The sequence below is a fragment of the Charadrius vociferus genome, unplaced genomic scaffold (assembly GCF_000708025.1).
Source record: "Charadrius vociferus isolate BGI_N301 unplaced genomic scaffold, ASM70802v2 scaffold38, whole genome shotgun sequence".
Lineage (NCBI taxonomy): Eukaryota > Metazoa > Chordata > Aves > Charadriiformes > Charadriidae > Charadrius > Charadrius vociferus.
In genome coordinates, this window is record NW_009650176.1 from 3,647,597 (window position 1) to 3,667,869 (window position 20,273).

Here is a 20,273-nt window from a genome sequence, read left to right on the forward strand (position 1 = left end):
AAGCAGAGCCCAGCTCATCAGCAGGAGCAGGAGGGGTTTTGGAGTTAACTGCATGCAGGAAATCTCTCACATCCTGAGTCCCAGCTCGCTCCTCTCTGTAACTGTATATTATGGTGCTGCTCTCCAGCCCCAGCTGATGAAAGTTTGTCTCCCTCAGTCTGGGCTAAGATGTCAAAGCGTCTCCATGCAGAGCAGCAGCGCTTCCCTCCTCCGCACCCCCCCCCCCAGATTTCCATGCTGCTGCTGAGCCTCAGCTGGCTCTTTTTAGCATCACCCAGAGCTCAAGGTAAGTTGATATAACTGTATATATATATATATATTATTCGGAGGCGGGAAGCGGGGGGGAAGGACCCCCGAGTGATGGGGGGTGCCCTGCAGGGTCAGTTATCCCCTAAGGGTCCCCTTCAAACGGCAGGGTTTGGGGCTGAATTCAGGATTTGAGAGTATTCTCAGAGTTCCGACTCTTGTTTCCAGGCGGGAAGAATTGCCTGGAAGAAAAAAAAAACCAAAAAACAAAAAATCCAACCCAAATCCTGACATCAAAAGCTTCCTCGCTGGGGAAAAGTTTACTGGCCGCTACGTTCATTCAAAGCGAACGCAAGTCAGGGGTTGGTGGCTTCAGTTTTAGAGATGTTTTGAGAGTACTGGCTCTGTGCTTTCTGCGTTGCAGATGGGGGGGAAAAAAGCCTAGAAAAAGTGAATTGACTCTTTGTACGGTCGGTGTGGGGCTTATTCGGGAATCACCGGAGGGCCCAGGCCCTGTCCTCTTCATTAAGCAGCAGCTGACAATGCATATTTTATGGGAGAGAGGAAGGGAGATCCTCTTGTGTAAATATATGTAACAGAGCTGAAGAGCGCGTGTGTCCCTACGTGTTACTACAAACTCTTGTCTCGGGTCCTTTCCTCATTGTAACTTTAAACTTTGTAAATGTTTGCTTGTCTCCAAATTTATGCGCAGCGACTTTCACTGGGATTTTGGCTCTGGACTCGCTAAGAGAAAGCTAGAAAGATGCTTTATCGTGTTAGCCAGCACATCGAGCTCCTAGGGTAGACAGAGCGAGGCGTTGCGTTTAATCAAGCAGCGAGGATTTATGTTAATTCATTAACGGGAGTTGAAGGTTTGCTTTGCCTTTGCGAAGGGTCTTAATTTCTCTTCGTCAACATTTACATTTACACCAAATCAGCATATTGGGGTTAAAGGCTGCAGCAATTCACAGATAGATGAGGAGAAATAGGTCCCCAGCTCCCCCGTGGCTCTTCCCTTTGCAGGGGTGGAGGGGGGGGTTGGTTTGGGTTGTGGCAGCCCATCCCCCTTCTCTGAGTGTGGGACCCCCCGTGGCTGCCGTGGGCCCTCCGTGGGTCGGGGGTGCGCTAGGACAGAGGGGAAACTTGACTACGCACCCAGGAAGGTTTGAGGTAAGATGCTTCAAGTGTTCACGTATGACAGAAATGAAGAAATAAACATACCCCCAAGGTCGTTGTCCCCCCAATAAACTAAGAGGGCAAACTGTAGGTGATTTAGACGTAGCAGACAGATGAGAGAGTGGAATGGTAAGTTGGAGTGGGAATCCTGTTGCCTGTGGTTTGGGATCCCTTAAGAGCCAAGCTGAAGCTCTAAAGTTATGTTTACGCTGATGAACTAAGCTCTCGGTAAAGTTTGTGTTAGCTGCTCGTCTTTATGGTGCCCACCTTTAGGTGTCGGAGCCTGAGCAGCAGCGGTGCTTGCTGACCCTCGCAGCTCAGCTGGGTTTTAGGTTTGCCTTGCCACATCTCTCGTCCTCCTCTTCTTTCCGCAACACGGCCATAACTCGCTCTTTCGCATCCGCCGCCAGAGCGCTCAGCGAGCATCCTCCCCTTTAATTCCTTTTTTATCCTGTGGAAGTAGAGAGCAGCTTTAGCTTTGCCAGAGCATGTGCTGCTTTCTTGGTCACAGAGGTGCTGAAAGTTGCAGCCGCGTGCTTCTACACCCGGCGAAGCTGCCCGGTGACGAAAAGTCCTCTTAGCTGTGCTGGCACGCGTCTCCACCGGGCGTTCTGGAGCTTTGCAACTTCTACCTCCGCTGGCTTCTACCTCAGCGCCTGCTCTGGGCCGGGTGTTAGGGATTTGAGGTGCTGCCAGGACATCATCGTTTTTACATAAACACATGCTTAGTGATGGAGACAGAATTTTAAGTTACGATACGTCTTGAAAACCAGTTTTGAAAGGTGGCAGGAGACACACATACTGCGAGACTGCCTTAGTGACAAGTCTAATATTAAACAGAACTTATCAGGTTATGAGCTAGGCAACTCAAAAGTAGCCTTGCAGCTCACTTTTAGTTTCCTTTCCAGTTTGTATAGGTTTTTTTAGTCCTTTCCAGTTTTACAGTTGCCTTTGCCAGTTTTCAGTACTGCTCGCTCTTGGTTGCTGACTAAAGGGCCTCATGGGCAAAAAGGAAAACTAACTGAAGGATCAGCCTCAACAAAGGAAAATCAGCTTTGCTGTCCTGGTGGAGGATAATATCTTGTAGGATAAGGTCTAATCTTATAGATTTAGTCAAATGTCTTAAAGTCTACATCTGTATAAACCTTTTGCAGAGTCAAGGCCTTCCTGTATCTGCAGGGCAGACAAGGGAAGTGATGGTGTGTAAAGGTAAACTCCGAATTAGTGTGTGTGTGGAAACTCTTAAATCTCCTTTGGGTATTAGGTGCTAGCTGGAAGAACAGCGGAAAAATGAAAATCCTAAAATTGCAGTCGAAAATTCCTTACCTTCAATTAAAATAACTTTCTGTCAGATTTAATTTTTGTTGCTGATTGCAACTGCATTGGCTGTAATGGAAATAAATTACAGCAGAAGAAATCTTCCCTCGTCTCCCGCTTTAAAACCGATCTCCAACACACTCTGTGTTTTAGAGCTCACTTTCAAATACTCTCCTCTTTCAAACTGTTCCAGCATTTGTGGCAGATATTTACGGTCTGTGTATAATCACCTTCTTGTTTGATGATTATCCCTATCAGGTCCCCTGCAGACAGCCTGGCATGAGCTGTCACTGTCCGTGGGGCTCCATAGATCCATGCCAAAATACACCAGCTGAGGATATTATGCCCACTCTTCAAATCATGTTCGCATCGTTAACTCTCCTGCTCGCTGGGGAGCTGCCGGGTTGTTCACTGGTGTTTTGTCGGCCTTCTCATCTTTTGCTTTCCTTGAGATTTTTGGAAAGGTCGCCACGCAGCCACAAAGAGCATCCCTGAACTAATGATTGACAGCCTGTGTTTGGGGTGGCTTTTCATCCCGCTCTAACGCCGTGTGAGTGACGGCAGTGGATCAGGGCTGTATTTATCAGTTACTTCACCCAGGTTGTCAGCTGCCGCCGATGCTATTCATCATGAAATTCTGTTTTAAAAAAGGCTGAATTCACGCAAAGGCTGATTTGGTCCTCCACCAGCCTTGTTCAGACCTCGCGTATCCTAACCCTGGCAGATTTATCACTCGTGGTCCCTATGCTGCTAACATATCTCACATCGCCAGTGCAAATTGTCCAAGGAGTCCAGCTGGGCTTTGTTTTATCAGCATTCATGCGCGTCCTTGTGGGCAGTTCCGTTTGCTCTCGGGTGTTGCGTGCGGATGGCGAGCAGCGAGCTGCCTGTGCCAGGCGGGCAGTGGGATACGGCCGGCGCGGGGTGACGGCGCCGCCGCGGGTCCAGCCCGGCTTCTGCCGGGGATGCTGCCAAGCCGCCTGTCTGAGAGCCTGAACTGCATGTTTGGGGGCTGCTGGGGTGGGCTTTGGGCCTGGCTTGTGCTGTGAGGGTTGGAAAGCAAGAAGTGACATTTCCAGGGTGTTTGCAATTAGGTCTGAAATACTGTTAATGTTTCTACGGCCAGGCTCTGCTACACCAGCAGGCTCTCCCCAGCTCTGCATCGCACGCGGCATCCAGTCCTGCTTAGGATGCCAGGCCCTTCACGCTATTCGCATTGGAGGGATTTTTTTACTTAATCCCTTTTTCTGATGGCTTTTTTACCTCTACAAGTCCTTATGTTTTACTCTACACGATCTCAGATTCTGCTCTTCATGTTGCATGCACGTTGTACTTGCGTTTCAAGTAGCTTTTCAGATTACTCCTAGGACAAAAGCACATCATCACCAAAATTCTATGGTATGAAAGGCCTAAATCACACCTGGAGATGCTTCTTGTAGGCCCTGCTGAGTGTCCAGGGCAAATCTATGACAAACAAAATTAAAAATCCATGGCTTGAGTAAATGTGTTAGAGGGTTGCAGCTGATTCTTGATAGGACAGTGCAGTCCAAAAGGACAATCCCTTTTACTCCTCACTAACACAAAGTGCTTCGATTGCATTAAATTTGTATCCTTTATCGAAAGGACCGCACTGACTGAGAAAGAGTATTGTTTCTTAGGAGCCGCCTGCTCCAGGATGTTGACCAATTTCTTTTTAGCATCACATAGAAGTTTGAGACTATGTTGAAGTCGAGTGTGATGTTGGCATCCATGCTTCAGAAAGTGACTTGATCAACTACCTCATCTAATCAGAAATGCTGACTCCTCTGTTAAACCACTTCATGTTGTTTCATTAATTTTTTACACCCTATATAAATGAGGTTGCTGCTTTCCGTGACTTGGAGCTCAGAGGAGAAATATTTGGTTAGCTTGGGGGCGGGGGGTTGTCCATTCACAAGGTCAACAGGATGTAACCATTGATTCGATGAACACATTCTTTCTTGTCCAAAATATATAATCTAATAAGGCAAGAAGTGAAATGTTTCATGGCCTGTTAACCATGCTGGATAATACACAGCAAGGCATAAAAAGCTGGATGCAGAATTTGGCACAAAAGACTCTTTAACTAGTTTATTCTGAGATATTTATTAAGAGGAAACATGTCAGTCCCTGTAAATTTAGGCTAACAGTATATGTCAGATGCATTAAGGGGAAAACCTTCTACAATGGTGAAAGTTTGCTATTTTCTTGCTTCTAGTTAATATTTTCTAATTCTGAAAATAGCTGATAAAGTATTCTGAAAATAGCTGATAAAGTAAGAGAAATAAACCTCATGTATGACTGCATACCTTTGAATACTAGAATACAAACTTCACTGAACCCAAGTGTTTATGGGATTTTGTTTTGATATAGTCATGTATAAAAAAAAAAAATTAAAATCTGGAGTTTGTCATAAGGCTGCATTTAATAACGTGAACGTATGGGCCTGACCATGCGTGGAGCTGAGCTGCACCAATGTCTTTATCCAGCAGCGCTGTCTGTATGCAGTGATGGTACCACTGCTGAAGATCCTCTGTAACTTCAACAATTAGAAGATGAGGAGAACTATTCAGTCCAGATTATTTAAGTTTCTATTGCATTCCTTTTCCTGCCATTGAGAGGACTGCGGTGACAGAGCTATAGCTGAGAATAAAATGTGGCCTCTGCAGCTTCTCGGGAAGGGTAGAGCATCCACTTCTGATCCACGTTGCTTTTTGAATTGGAGGTCGTAAAACTGTATCCAGGTTAAAAACCACTTTTGCATTTAGGCGCAGATTTTACATCAAGAAGTAAACATTCCAAGTGAAAATAGTCTTTATTTCTTCATCTGTTGACTCTTGAGTGAGGAAAGTTCTCCCCACTGAAGAGACACTTGTGGATGAGGGGAAAGTGCTGGGTCATTGCAGAAGAAATCTTCACACTTCAGAAAGGAGGAGCCTGTCTATTTATTTTGTGTCATGTATGTTCCTTGGTTTTGGGTCTGATCCTCAGTTGGGATAAATCATCTCACCTCCACAGATCTGGCTCCTCTCTACAACCTGGTGTTGATGGTTTGTGCTGTTCATTTAAAATCTGCTTGGCAAGATCGGAGGATGTGTAGGTTAGATGAGCAAAGCTGTGCCGGTGACCTGGGAAGATATCCTGGGTGTTCTCCCTGCCCTGAGGAAACAATAAAAAGAAATGTTTATTGCTTCTCTAGCTCATCTCCTGAAGAAGGCCTGTGAAAGTCAGGAGTTACAGATTGATCCAGTGCTTACAGCGACATTTGTTCTTAGGTGGCACACACGAACCCGAGCAGGAAAGGTGTCTCCAAGAACATTAAGTACCTCTAAGTTTTCATGATTCGAAAAATAGGAAGACAGACTTCGGTGAGCGCTCATGTTAGTACAGGTGCAGTTAATTTTTCTTTTTCTGTTGTTGTGTGATGCGAGTAGCAGGTATTCCCCATACAACCAACAACGCATGATGGATATTAATTGCCCAGCCCAGTAGCTCGTTTGCTAGGCTTGGGAAAGAACTACAAATGGTTTCCCATGTACATTTACCTAAATTAATCCTGAAATTTGCTTCAGCTGGATTTTCTGTGTTTTCAGTGTGATTTCCCAGAGAACGTCTGAATGAGTGATTTGTGTGCATGTGATGAGCACAACTCAAACTCCCACTCTGTCGGGTTTTTTACTGATGAGTGTATATGGGAAGGATCCAATACAGTTATGCTAAGGATTCCTTGTACTCAGTAGGGGAGGCAAGTAAACCATGGGAGGAAAGGATTGTGCTGTACCTTTTAAAAAACCGAGAGGAAATTGTATTTTGGGGACCAATTTTGAACTTTATTCAGTGGAAAGCGGCCTTTCTTGAGGGTTTGGAGGGGAGGAGCTGGAAAGGAATGCCCGGTCTGGATTTCGGTCCAATTATGTGGTCTCATCGCTGAAAAGTGAATATATTCAGTACTCTTTTCTTTGACATTGCAGCTCTGTGGATTAGTTGTGTCTGTGCTTGTAAAGAACAGGTTATTCTCTACTCAAATAAGTGGGTTTTTTGGTGGTGCCTCGCTGATGCTGAAGGGTGCAAGGCTGAGTTTATAATCAAAGTGAGAATCTCTGGACTGGGATTTTTTGGGGGAGGAGCAGCAGTTTAGTAAGAAGCAGGTGTGCCCCGGTAGTGCCTATGCTGGGATGATGTTGAGTTAAGATAGGCCATCCTTCACTATGGCATCCTGGAAATACCTGTGGGAAAAGGCAACCCTCGTGATTTTTCACCTATTATTAGTCCTGTCCTACTTGTTTTCATGAGAAAGAATGACCGGGCCAATTTATATGGTGTGCATCGGGACTTGGAAAAGAAACAAACTTAAAACAGGATTTGCAGCAAGAGGACAGAAGTTCTCCTAAGCTGTTATGTCACTTACTTTTCATGGCTGCTTTGGGTTTGAATCTTGTACTTACATCTTGCCCTTTTCTGTCAACCCCAAGGGCTGAGCTCTTCCCTGGGAGGAACGTCTAGATACATGCCCATCGCCTGGTGTGCCAAAATGCCCTCTGACTCAGTGCTTCGCTACTCCATTTCTCTCATACTTCGAAACGTTCTCTTCTAGGAAAAAAAAGACAACTTTGTCTTTGGACTGGTCCTGAATAGTAATTCCTCAGTTAAACATAATAACATCTCAAATGAGGCTGGACAGCTGTTTCCCAAATATAGTGTATGTATATATTCTATACCCGGTAATAAAGCTTGGTTTTCACTATTTGAAATGTTCTGCAGTCTCCCTTCCCCCTCCTGCAGTCAATGGCAAATGTTGTTCTCAAAACTCCACTTGTCACATTTTGTTCTCGAGAACAGGGAGGATATTGAGATATACTGGCTTCTTTCCTTGAGTGCATTTCAATATGTATTTTGTATAATGAGAGCCCAAATCCTTCTCGCATTACTTATGCTTTAATCACACTGTGCTCTCCCAAGATTGCTTTAATCGCATTTGCATCAGCAGGAGTAACTCTGGATGATGAGCAATATTTCATCTGCAAACAGAGGGGACCTATCTCGGGCACACGATGAGGAAGGAACTGGCTGTCCTGGATTCGTTACAGCGCAGCTCTCTAGCGAAGAATGGGGTAGCATCCTGATTTGAGACATAGATATTCAAGAATGAGAATGAACAAAAGCCATTTTTACAGTTTTCTTGAGGACCTGTCAAGTGTGATAGTTCCCTTTTTAATTTTCTAGTAAATGGCTTTTTGGCATGTGTTAACTTCCAAGAAGCGCGATGCTGCCTAGTGCAGCAGACATCATTTTGTACTCCAGCCATGACATTACCGTATATGAGAACTGAAAAGTTATATAGATATTACACCAATATATAAACCATGTGTGTTAGAAAGACAAGTTCAGTTTTGAAATATTTGACTTAGCTATGCTTTTCACTTTCAATCTGTGCCAAACATGTGCTTGAATGACTGATGGAGTCATATGGTTCCCTGAATAAAGCACTTTATTGTGCGCAAACTTAGAGCCTTCCAACAGTTGTATTACAGAAGCTTGAAGATTAAGATGATCCAACTGCTTAGGGGGTATGTTCCACAATGAACATTTTATTTTTCTTTTTTTCCTCTCTCTCTCTATTTTTCGCCCGAAAATGTGTCATTAGTTTGTTCAGCTGGTCGTGCAGTGACACTGACCGCAGAGCCTTTGGTGGAGAGAAACAGCAAGTTACCTTCAAATTGAAGCTTTCACTCCCATGTCCATATTAAAAAGTTGAACACATGACTTTTTCCGTGGAGTTTATGGGCTTTCGTGGGGGAGGGGTGGGAGGACTGTTTCCTGTGGCAGATTATTTCATCAGCAGAATTAGATTTAGGAAGGGAATAAGTCATGCAAGAACAAGTGATGACAGGAGATAGTTCTTCGAATTATAAAATCAAAATATTAAAAAGCATGTTTTTAATGCTGTTTAGTTAAAGAGAACCAGTGCATCTCCAACTCTTCTTTCTCATCCGAGCAGTGGGTGCCCGGGAAGCTGCTTAGTGTGAAAGATCAAGTGGATGTGATGCAAAGTCACACACGGATCAGTTCAAAGTTGACAGACCTGTCAAGCCGGAGAAGGGATCTTTTTTCATTAGAAGCAGAAAGAACAGAAAATTAAATTCAGAAATGTGTGGAGTCGTCTTACCGTTGCCTATCCTCAGGCTCATCAAAGACCTTTTGCTGACTTTTGATGTTTCAAAAATTTTGTACATGAGTTGTAATTTTACAATGTGAAGGAAAAGACAAGATTCAAGCCCAAGAAGATCCACGGAATTAGTTGTTTTCCAAAAGTTACTTGTGCTTAAATGCTTGAGGTCTGGGGTTTGGGAATGGGGGGAGGAGTGAGAAGACAAGTAAAACTTTGTGTTTCGTTAGGTGGCTTGCCTTTTTTTGTTTTCTTTTTTTCCTTTTAAATAATTATTTTCTAGGCAGGCCACGAAAGGTCTACTTTTACCGGATTTTTGTAGAGAGGATCAATGTACTGCTTAGATATGCAAAAGTTAGTTGGAAAAATAATTTATGATTTTGAATAAATAAAAACTTTACTGGAAGAGATAAGATTTTTATTTTTTACACAGTCAAATCTTGCCCAGACTTTTGTGTTTTTATTCAGATGAGGGCAGAGTCTGGCATGTTATGTGCTGTCTTTTTTTAAAAGTTGTAAGTGCTGTTAGGGGGATAATGGGAAGTACTTTATCAGTCTGGTGGAGTTTCTGATTTGTGTCCTTTCTTTTGAGAGGGCAGCTGTGTTTTCGGCTGGTGGTTAGTATAAAATTTAAGGCGGATGGATGGTTGACTGTAAGGCAAGCTATTGTTTATTTGACCCTATGCAAGTAACCGGGCTTTCTTTCTTTAACCATTACGCACTGGAAATCTCGTACTGGTTTATTTTGCAGCATTTTCATGTTTATTAGGAGGTATTATTATCACTTGCATTTTTGTTACATTAATGTGACAATTTATTATTTCTCCTGTCTCGGACAGGATGGGTACCATTCTAGAAGGTGGTTTCAGCAAGATCTGTACCTGGATAATGTTTAGCTTGGGTAATGTTTTGGCTTTTGCTGGTAGGTGGAGTGAAATAGAGGACTGGAAGCACACATCCCCCCTCCTTGGCCAGATAGTTGGATAGTTGACACTTTTTGGTTTTGGCATGATATAGTCTGAGTCTGAAAGTTAACAATTTCCATTTTAAAGCAGGTTGATTTTTAATTTTTTTTTTTTTTTCCTTAATGCACCAGAGCTGGCTGTGATCTTCTTTGCTCAGAAGTTCTGTACTACAATCCACTCTAACTTCATGTATAGCCACTTTATACACTTGCCATCTATAAATGTATCAGCACTGGCAAGGCAAATACCAAGAGGTATATAACGCTAAAGGACAATCTTGGGCTCTGTCATCTTCGTTTTTTCTAGATTATGCAAAATAATTCTTTCAGTTCCCTTCTTGTGATTCATTCTTTCCGCTTCCCTGATCACCCTTTCCAATCCACCAGCTCCAGGCTGAATTAATCTGCTGAGAGAGCAGGTGAGGAGAAATGCCCGCACTATTCCAGATGTTCTTGCATCAGTAACTCTCAGGAGTAACTTCAATATCTGATATTGGCTGGAAACACCTCTCTTGATGCATCATTCCAGTACTGTCTTTGCTTCATGAGACATCAATGTTATACTGAATACCATGTAAGCGTTCTTCTTATGTCATCTGCCTCTGAAAATTACTGCTTACAGCAGAAAACTTACTAGTCCCTCAGAGTACAGCCCTCCATTCTGTACCACTTGGTTTCAGCCCTTTGCTCCAGCCTCTGAGTTACTGGATTCTTTTGTAATATTCCTGTCTTTCTCCATGCAGATGTTGTCTCCTAACTTGGAGCACTGGATTTCAGGGGGACACTTCTGCACACTGAGTAAAAGTTGCTGATAGAAATACTAAGGCTGATCCTAATACATTTTCTTGCTGAGCCTTGGTAGAAACCTCCCTTTACCTGTTTGGTTGGTGACGCACTTGGCGGCATCTCTCTGCTACTTAGCCAGTTCCTTCTTAAATTTCCTAAGTTCACCCTCATCTTGAAGGGCAAATACTTGGTCCTCCTCTCTTGCTGTAAAAGCTTGGTAATTTTGGATTAAAAAGTTCTATTCTGGGTCTGAGGGATGATAAAAGAGTCATCCTAAATAAGATATGAGAGACAAGCAACTGATGGGGGGGGGGATAAAGCTCTTTCCTGTCTGATGGGTGTCCCTGCCGGCAGTGGTGGCTCTGGTGGGGTTCCTGCCCATCTCGCCAAGGCTGGTGGCACAGAGCAGGCCCAAGGTGTCCGGGGCTATCGGGGAAGCCAGCTGGTGGCAGAGCCTGTCGGGGTGCCTCAGTACCCTGCCACAAAACTAATTGCTAATGGTCCAGTAAGGGCAGGAGGCAGCCACATATATACAGCCCTTCCTCCATAGCCAGAAATGACCCATCCAAATCATGGATCCCACTGACTGTGAACTAAGCTGAGGAAGCTGGAGAAAGCGAGGAGGGAAACAGATAAAGTATGTTCTTTCTGTTCTCCACACTTTGTGATACAGAGCAGTGCTGGTAGCCGTTTTCACTTTGCGGAAAGATTACTCTGTTCTATTATTCTTTTCTATCCTGAGATTATTCCGGTGCTTTAGTGTTTTGTTGCAGAGGAAAAAGTAGACAGGCTGTGACTTACAATGCCAAGCCCATTTGTAATGTGAAAGGTAACACCAGAATAAAATAATCTAATTTAATTTAGCCTTTTTTTTTTTTAGCCTACCCGCCGCTCCTGTTATTTCCATAACTCAGCAGTAACTGCAGTGGGTGAGGTGAAGGGTGTCTGGGCACAGTGTGTCGGGGAGAGGGCTGTGGGCTGGGCTGGGGATGGGCTGGAGATGGGCTGGGGATGGGCATCCCGCAGCATCGCTGGGACTGGGGCCGACAGCCCCGGGCTGGGCTGCAGCGGGGCGCCGGGGCTGTAAGAGCCCTTGGGCGCCTTGGGACCCTGACGGGGTCATGTTAACGTGTATGGGACAAGATGTGCGGATGGGACTTCCAGAACACATGCATCCCCAGCGGGAAGGAAGCACAGTGTTGTACGTTGGCTTTATTGTAAATCTGTGCGTTAATAGATGGATGGTTTTTATAAACCACCCCAGGTCTGTCTCCTCTCTCCTGTGCCGTGCCAGGGGAGCGGGGAGCAGAACCAGCATGAGCAGGATGGCAGGGGTATGCGGTTGGAGGGAATTTTATTTTTTTCCTTCGCTTTCAGCCCACTTTATCCTCACCCGCTCAGTATCGAGAGCATTCACCTTTTTGTTTATCATAAGGACAAATAAATTGCACTGCCTGACTAAAAGCTTATTAATTTTAAGTAAATGCAAAACTGAAGTGTGTCTGGGCTTCTTCAGGAGGCAGCGGCCATTAAACAAAGATGTCACGTCGCATGCTTGGAGTTTATTTTACACAGAGGCCGGAGGAGCTGAAATACAAAGCAAAAAGATGAAAACTACTCTTAACTTCTTTGCCAACAACTCTTTGTATGATACAGTGCAAAGAAGAAAAGTTGTAGAAGTACATGGCAGATGAAAAATATTTAAGCCGCACAAAAGTCACTGACAGATAACATCTACTTGTCTCACTATTTGTACAAAGTATCTTTTATATTACTGGGGAAAAAAAAAAAGAATAAAGGGTGCTACATCAGCTTGTGGGCTGCTTGTGGATCAAAAGCGTTACCTTCAGCGCAGGCTGAAAATAGAAAACAGATAGACACAACTGTGAGTTTTCATGTGAAAAAGTGGGAGACGAGCTTGCATCAGGAAGAACTGGACAGAATTTCACTGAAATGGAAAATAAGTAGGTGAGTAAGTAGGTGCATGTGACACAAAAGATAGGAAACCTGGGTCTAATAAAAGTTCCTGGTAATACAGATGGCCCTATTTTCTTCCCCTCTCATGACACGTTACCGAAATTTAAATTCTCTGATTTCAATTATTACACTATTTATATTGCTGTAATACCAAGAGTCCCTGTAGAGAAGAGGCCTCATTATTAATGTAACGCAAACAACTCTAATGGTTCCAGCTTCAAAGAAATCCTAATGAAAATGGGTAAAGGAGATGAAGAGTGGCAGAGAGGAAATACCAGCGTGTCTGAGCGCATGAGGAACTGCAGCACTGGGAGCTCACGGGGTGTGATCAAGGTGATGGAAACCCTTCGTTAGCACAGATCTCCAGTCCTGTCCCACCGCACTCCTCTCCTGGTGCTCCTCGGATGCTCTTTGGAAGGGCTGTGCTTATGCTGGAGATGGTTGGCCTGAGAACACCACCAGAAAACTGGGACTGTGTTTTGTTCAGCCATTGTGCAAGAGCCTGGGTGAAGTATCCTTCACTGGGATGAATTCTTTGGTGTTTCCAACTTCGAGGCGAGGGCCATGTGCGCCAAAGGCTCTCCGAGGTTGCCACCAGCCGTCCCACCTGCGTAGCTATTCAGAAGCCCACACCACTGCTCTGGGGCCACACATCTGCTTGTCCCATTTTTTCAAAGTTTCCTGCACCCTTCAATTTCGATGCCTACATTATTTTGGACAGGCTCTCTTATGTTTTTTTGTGGGTTTCTTTCCCTCCTGCTTTGAGTCTTGCTCTACCATATCTTTTCTGTCTGCATCCCGTTGTTTGGTCGGGCTCAATAGCCCTTTAGATGCTGCCATCTTTCCCATCTCAGACAGATGCGTGTGGGTCATTCTTTGTTGGCTGTGACCCCATTGTTTTCTGCAATGTGTTCTTTGGAGCTTTGCAATCAGGCTGCAGAATCCTATTTAAAGGATCTACCTTTTTATCATCCCCCTACTTTTATATTTAAAGACAGCTCTAAAGCTTACCTATCAGTTATACAGTTTATTTTTTAGTCTTTCAGTATGTAAATATAATGACCTTCAATCAGAAAAACATTGTTATTTGATTTACAAAAGAAACTGTAATGTGCATGTATCACACGGAGGAGAGTTGGGAGTTAAGCGAGCGCGTAACATTAAGCCTGTGCCCAAGTACTCTTCAGATTGAGGCCCCGTGAGTGGGCTGCAGGGCTTTCTCCGCCTTCTGCAGGAAGCTGTGATTTTTATCACACCCAATAATTTAAATAAAAACATGCAGATAAGCAGCAAAATATTTGGCTGAAGGAAAGCAACTAGACAGAAATTGATCTTGTGTTTTATAAATGCTACGGCTTCAGAAGTTTGCAAACTCTAAAGCTTGTCTGTTTTGTTTCCCCTAAATAAATTATCTTTTCCAATAAAGATATAACTGCTGCCTATAAACCTGTCTTGATGTCTGTCTCCAGACTATCAACGCGTCTGCACAATATGCATTTTCAGTGTGCAGATAAATAAGCATGTGTGTAAGATTAAATTTGCTCATTGTAACCTTACTTTGCTATGCAGCACAAGCATCACTTTGTCATCATAGAATAGGAGTGGCAAAATTGAACCGCACTTTGTGTAGATATTGTTCCCCTTTCCCGTGATATTTTTGTAGCGGTTGAGCTTTCTGGGCCACGCGATGTAATGAGGGAATAACACATCTGTGCACAAATGCTGATCCCTCCCCTTCTCCGTTTTCTTCTCTTTTGGGTAATGTTGTGATGATAATGCTTTGCAGAATTAATAACAAAGGCAACTTGCACATGTAGGAGTACCAGAAAGACTTTGATGCTTCCTGATATCTAGCTGCAGCTCCGTGGTATAAGACTGTGTGGAAGCAATGTAGACAATGCATCCGTGGGAGGAAAAGTATGCTCATAGGGTTTCTTAAAATTTAGATTTCATGAAACTTTCAGAGTGCAAATCCTACAAAATAATAGAAGGGCCTGAGTCATTTAATTCATATAGTTGAGACTGCTCTAGTGAGCCAAGAAAAAAGAAAAAAATCAGGGCTAGAGCCAAACTTTTCTCATTTCTCTGAGATATGCTTCATAAATTTCTGTTCTGTGCAGGGACCTCAGTGCCTGATAATCAGAATAAAGAGCTGTAAGGTTCAGTTTAGACCCTCCTAGGCAGATGAGATGGCATCTCATATGCCTCCACAGGGGTGATCCTGGTCTTGCACAGGGTTTGGAGCACCCCTTCCAGAGGCTGACATTCCCGGACCACTGTCACTTGGGCTTTGGCTCTGCTGAGGGTGGGGTAAGAACACCCCATATAACAAGCAACTTTCCTCTCCCCAGTATACTTTATCTTTCTATCTTAGACTTTTTTTTTTTTTTTTCATGTTTTAGGGAAAGCATCGTATTTTTAAAAGCATGCTGGAAAATACTGAACTTCTGTTCCTCTCACTTCAGCTTAACCTTAATGACTGCGTAGATGTTTTTAAGCTAATTCTAACAGTGGCTGCACTGGGGTCATTCTGCCCGAAACATAGATCTTGGCCCTCAGAGAGTCTTAGGTGACCAGAGAGGGCAGGTCAGGTTGCTGGGATGGCAGTACTGAGCACTGGGCTATGTGGGCAGGTCTGACCCAACAGCTCTCCTCTGCCCCCCATAACCTGGTTCAGCCCTGAGCTGTGGTTGAGCTGCTAAAACGCTGCCCCATCACCTTCCCTCTGCACCTCCTAGCACAAAGGCGATGGGGGGAAGGAGGAAGACAGGTAACATCGGCCTTTCTCCATCTTAATGGAGGATGGGCACATTTCCAGAGCACCTGTGAAGACTCAGGTCTCGTCCTCGTGGGGTCCAAGTGCACCAGAGGGCTCAATGTGGTGGTAGGTCAAGAGTGTGGCAAACTCTGCCAGCGTTTTGACTGTCCCGTGGCACCTGGAAGCCACCCCTATCTTCTCTTTAAGATTTATTCTCAATAATGTTTGCAGCTCTTGTATTAGGATACTGCTTTTTAGGACTCTGCTTTGACAGGCACAATACCATTAGTATGTTTAGTGAGAGGAAAAACACTTGATAAATGTTGCATGCAAATAGCTTTTTGACATTGTAGCATGAATCGAAGTCATCTGACTGTGTAGGAGTAGGGCATTATTTCAGTGAGAGTTTATATTCTCTTCGAGTCTTTTTCTTTTTTTTCCCCCCACTAATGAGAACGTGCATCCTTGATGTTACAGGGTTCTCGGTACTTTGTGACCTCTTTGCATGCTCATAAAGAAATGCTGAGGCTGCTAAGTAAATATTCAGTCTTTTGTTGTGCACAGTTCAGACTTGTTAAAACAGAATACAACCACACATTTCCATGTTTAGCGGAGTAAGATGGTGCATTAGGAAGCATTTTGGGGGGATAATAAGATACCGAGGATTCAACCTGGTCAATCTGCTGTGCATGATAAACCTGGAGCTTTCGGGAACCCCAAACCGGGTTGTTACACCTACGCTGTGACTCCAACTTGCAAAGCTGACCCCTCCACAGAAACGGGAGGGAAAGAAGGGAAAATCTGGGGTCGCTGTCTGCCCTTAGGGAGCCTGTGTTGTGCAACCGCAGGGTTTGTTCACCCCGCTGTTTTGGACCTGATCCAGTGCGACTGTGTCTGGGAAGAGGGATGGGGAGATGAAGGATTGGGGAGGAATGATCAATGCTAATTTCTTACTTTAATGATGGAAAAACAGTTCTGATAAAATCTTACCTCCTCTAAATCCCTGCAGCTTGCTTACCCTCTTAATGATGACACTGAAAAGACATCCGCCTACTTGCCTCCCCCCCTGCTATCATCTTCAATGGAAAAAAATTTCCAAACTCTAGTATGAGTATTGATGTAGCACCTTAGCTAGTTGGTGCCAATACCTCTCCACATTTTTTTATTCAAGCCTTGCATCCCTTATCTTTGTATTCTGGTATGTCTACCCCTTATATGCAGTCTTTATATTCTGCTGCTACAGAAATGCACCATCTAATCAAAGGTGAAAATCACCGCAACACTTCTCTCCCAGAACCCCAGCTCTGAGAAATTTGTGTAGGTTTTGACACTGACAGTATGACCCCCACAATGTTTTAATGTTTAATTCTTTTCCTGAATTATTTCCTTTTGAAATATGCTGCCAGGACCCTTAAATAACAAGGTTTGTGTTGTCAGATGTGGTTCCTGACTAACCTGAAGTTCTTCTCCCTGTCCCTAGGTGAGAATGTGGACAGCAAATTGGAGTCCTCGAGACAGCAGACTCCAAAGGACCAGTCAAAAGATTATGAGATAACAATTCCCTTCCTTTTGAATGGAGAACAGTGGAGACCAGTAAATGGCATTTATTCAAAGGTTAGTCTTCATTTTGCCTATTATTTTATTCTAAGGTGTATAACAATTGGAATGCTTTAGGGGAAAGTAAATGCGCTTACTTTATCATACCAGTTATAAGAGTATTTTTTATATTTTTGTAGAGAGTCTGCTGTCTAAAATTATTACCTAATCTAAGAAAATGGATGAGGTCCTTGGTCAAAATTAATAATTTTTTATTGTAAAGTGGCATTCTTATTGCTGATGGCAGAAATGGAAGCTTAAAGTGATTTTTTTTTTTTTTTTTTTAAAGAATTTAATATACATTGCTTGAGATTGTATCATACAACAGCAAACCGGCCCCAAAACCGAGGGAGGAGCAAATACAACACACGCCTTTGTTTGATTAGATACAGTTCGAAAGCAAGAACTTTAAGGAAAGGTGTAAACAGCGTTGCTCCCTTGCCTGCAGCCTGGGACGTTACCTGGAGCCCCTCGGGGGGAGACGGCCCCCAAATGTACTGCGGGGGAGCCGGGGACAAGTCTGCCTTCATGCTCTGCTTTCCCTTTGCCTAACAAGGGGATAATCTATCAGCGGCTCTGACTAAGCAGGGATGGTTTCCCCCTCTTGACAGGCCCTGATAAGGTTTCCTCCTTTTTATCCCTCAGACATTGGCTGATAATATGGGTAGCTGTTTTCAGGAGAAAAGGGCTGTTTTCTGTCTCCTCGGTCTGCTGCTTGAAGTATGAAGACAGGTTGTTGGTGGTGTTTATTATCACCAAAGATGTCATGGGAATATCTCTTACCCAACCTTTTAAACTCAGGTCCAGTTTTGGTCCAGCTTACTTTTTATATTGTTCTTTAAATTGTCTGAATGAGGAGAAAAAAGTGACATTTTTAAATAGTTTAAAAAAAAAAAAATCCAAGCAAAAAACATCACACACAAACAGTGCGAACAGCCCAGACAGCCCATTGGAAACAGCTTTCTTTGCTGCATTGGGTAAGTGTTTCATGGAGAAAGCCTGCTTGACTACTGCCACCGTTTGCAGGAGACGGTTTTGACTCATGCTGATTGACAGAGGTAGGTGTGAGAAGAGATTTCAAAACAAGGGATGTGACTTTCAAAAAATCTTGTCTGGATTAAAGTTTTGCTTCCTTTTTCTTTTTCCCTTCCTAAATGGGAAAGAAGGGCCAGTTCTAGTTTTGAGTATTTGCAGTGATGAAAGGGATATCGTTGTGGGTGTATAATGGCTTATCTTAGAGAGATAACACAGATGGCTTGGTCCTAGATGTATGCGCAACTCTATTTTTAGATCATTTAATTAGAAACAGGCATTCTCCATATAGAGTTCTCTTAGCTACTCACTGTAGCTTTCTGAAAGAGTTACAAGAGTATCTTTATGTGAGTAATGATAATGTGATTTATATCATTAATTTGTTTCCCAGAATTGCTTTCAGTTTAAGATGAACATTAGAAGAGATTTGTGGTTTGGTAGAAAGATCCACGTGCTGCATCAGCACTTTTTTTTTCTTTGAATACTTCTTTTCCATGGAAACTGTTATAAATTAAATACACAAAAGTGCAGATCAGGCTATGGGAAGAACAACAGCATTAAACTGGTAGAGAAGAGTAACGAATAGCTTGTCACATAAATATTGATCAAAAGCACAAAAGTTAAATACTGTTGTATTTGATGGTTAAATAGGACCTATTGTTCTTCAACTCATTTCAAAGTGTTCCTCTGTTTTATTTTAATTTTATACAAAGTAAAAAAACCTATGAAGTAGTGCGTACTTGTAATCAGGGGAATGGTATTGCAATAGAATATATAGTAAAATAAATAATGTAGTGGTTATAAAAATGCCAAAGTATTAAAGTTATTTGTGTATAGATAATTGCCTCACGATGATGGCCCCATTCTCCAATCTTTTGACCATAAATACTCCTGCTTAACAATTAGTCCCTGAGAAACCACACTAGTCGTTTAGTGAAGCGTATTCTCTTTCCCATCTTGAAGATAAAACTGTCCTTTTATTTACCCCAGGAGTCACTGCAATATCTGTTGGAATATCTCATTCGAATCTGTCAGGAATTATTATGAAGCTAATGACGTTCTCGTTGAGGGCCATCTATGCAGTACACTCTGCGGAGCAGAGGCAAAAAACCTGAAACTGGTTGTACTGTCTCATCGCAAAAACACATAGACCTGCTCACCAGTAGCAATAAAATTACATTTGCTAAGAAGAAAAAACTAAAAAAGCTACTTAGCTATGTCCTGGTTTTACTTTAATAGGGTGTACTTTTTCAGGGTGTACTTTTTCAAAGACATCTAGTGATTTAGGTACTTCCTAAGAATGACTGTTCAAAGTAACGGTAGGAAAAATCCAATTTTAAAATCAGACATGCAATCAAATTATATTTAAAGAATTTGGGTTTTCCTAAGTATAAATATAGTGTTTCATTTCTGGAGACAACATACCATTTACTGGGCAGATCAATCTTCTCCCTGCCCTCCCCACCCCAAGTCAAAGCTGTAAGAGACCAAGACCAGGATCTCATTGTGGTAGTATTATTGCAGAAATGTATTGCTTCTTTCTCGCATCTTTAAAAAGATACATATGCCCATGCAAACACTTTATATAGTGAAGAATATTTTAAAAATAAAATATGTATACTTAAGAGAAGTTAGTATGGAAACGCATGTATGTTTTTGCAACAGTACGATGCTGTTCATCTAGTTAGTGGTTGTTAACATTTCTCCTGACATCTTTTGTTTAACTCAGAAAATTGAGATTATTTTCAGTTGGAATTTTTTAATGGTGCCCGGTTACATTCTTTTATTAGCTGGATATAATATTCAGTTGATAATCCTGAACACGCTGCTAAAATTAGTGGCTACTATTTTGAGTATCCAGTTGTTGCTAGTCAGGACTACTGATGAGTAACTGTATTTGTGGGTGTGTGACAGGGAAATCGGGACCCTGAAGTGTTGTGCCCCCAGGCTCTGTGCTTTCAAACAATAGCTGCCCATATTCGGTGCAGATGTGATTTCCGCCTTCGCTGAAATTTTGTGTGCATTATAGAACGTGTTGATAGGTCATTATACGCTACAGCTCCAGTTCTCCTTCCACTTCTCTTTTCCATGTGTTCATCACTTTGCATTCTGTGTTGATTTTTTTTTTCCCCAGGGCTTGGTTTAAACCCAAGAGGGTTGGGTTCTATTTTTCTTAAATTTTTCTAAAGTTTGAACAAAAATTGTTTCATTTTTATATTATTCCAGTGCAGGAAAAA

The 20,273-nt window shown here is 42.9% G+C and overlaps 1 protein-coding gene across 2 annotated transcripts in view; it reads left to right on the forward strand.

Annotated features, from left to right (window-relative positions):
- Nucleotides 1-168: 168 nt before the first annotated feature.
- ADAM12 (ADAM metallopeptidase domain 12) overlaps nucleotides 169-20,273 on the forward strand; it is a 190,780-nt gene continuing 170,675 nt past the window's right edge. For both annotated transcript variants that reach the window (XM_009892720.1, XM_009892721.1), the window contains exons 1-2: nucleotides 169-286; nucleotides 16,889-17,022. In XM_009892720.1, the coding sequence (XP_009891022.1) occupies nucleotides 169-286; nucleotides 16,889-17,022 (252 nt within the window). The remainder of the gene's footprint in view (nucleotides 287-16,888; nucleotides 17,023-20,273) is intronic.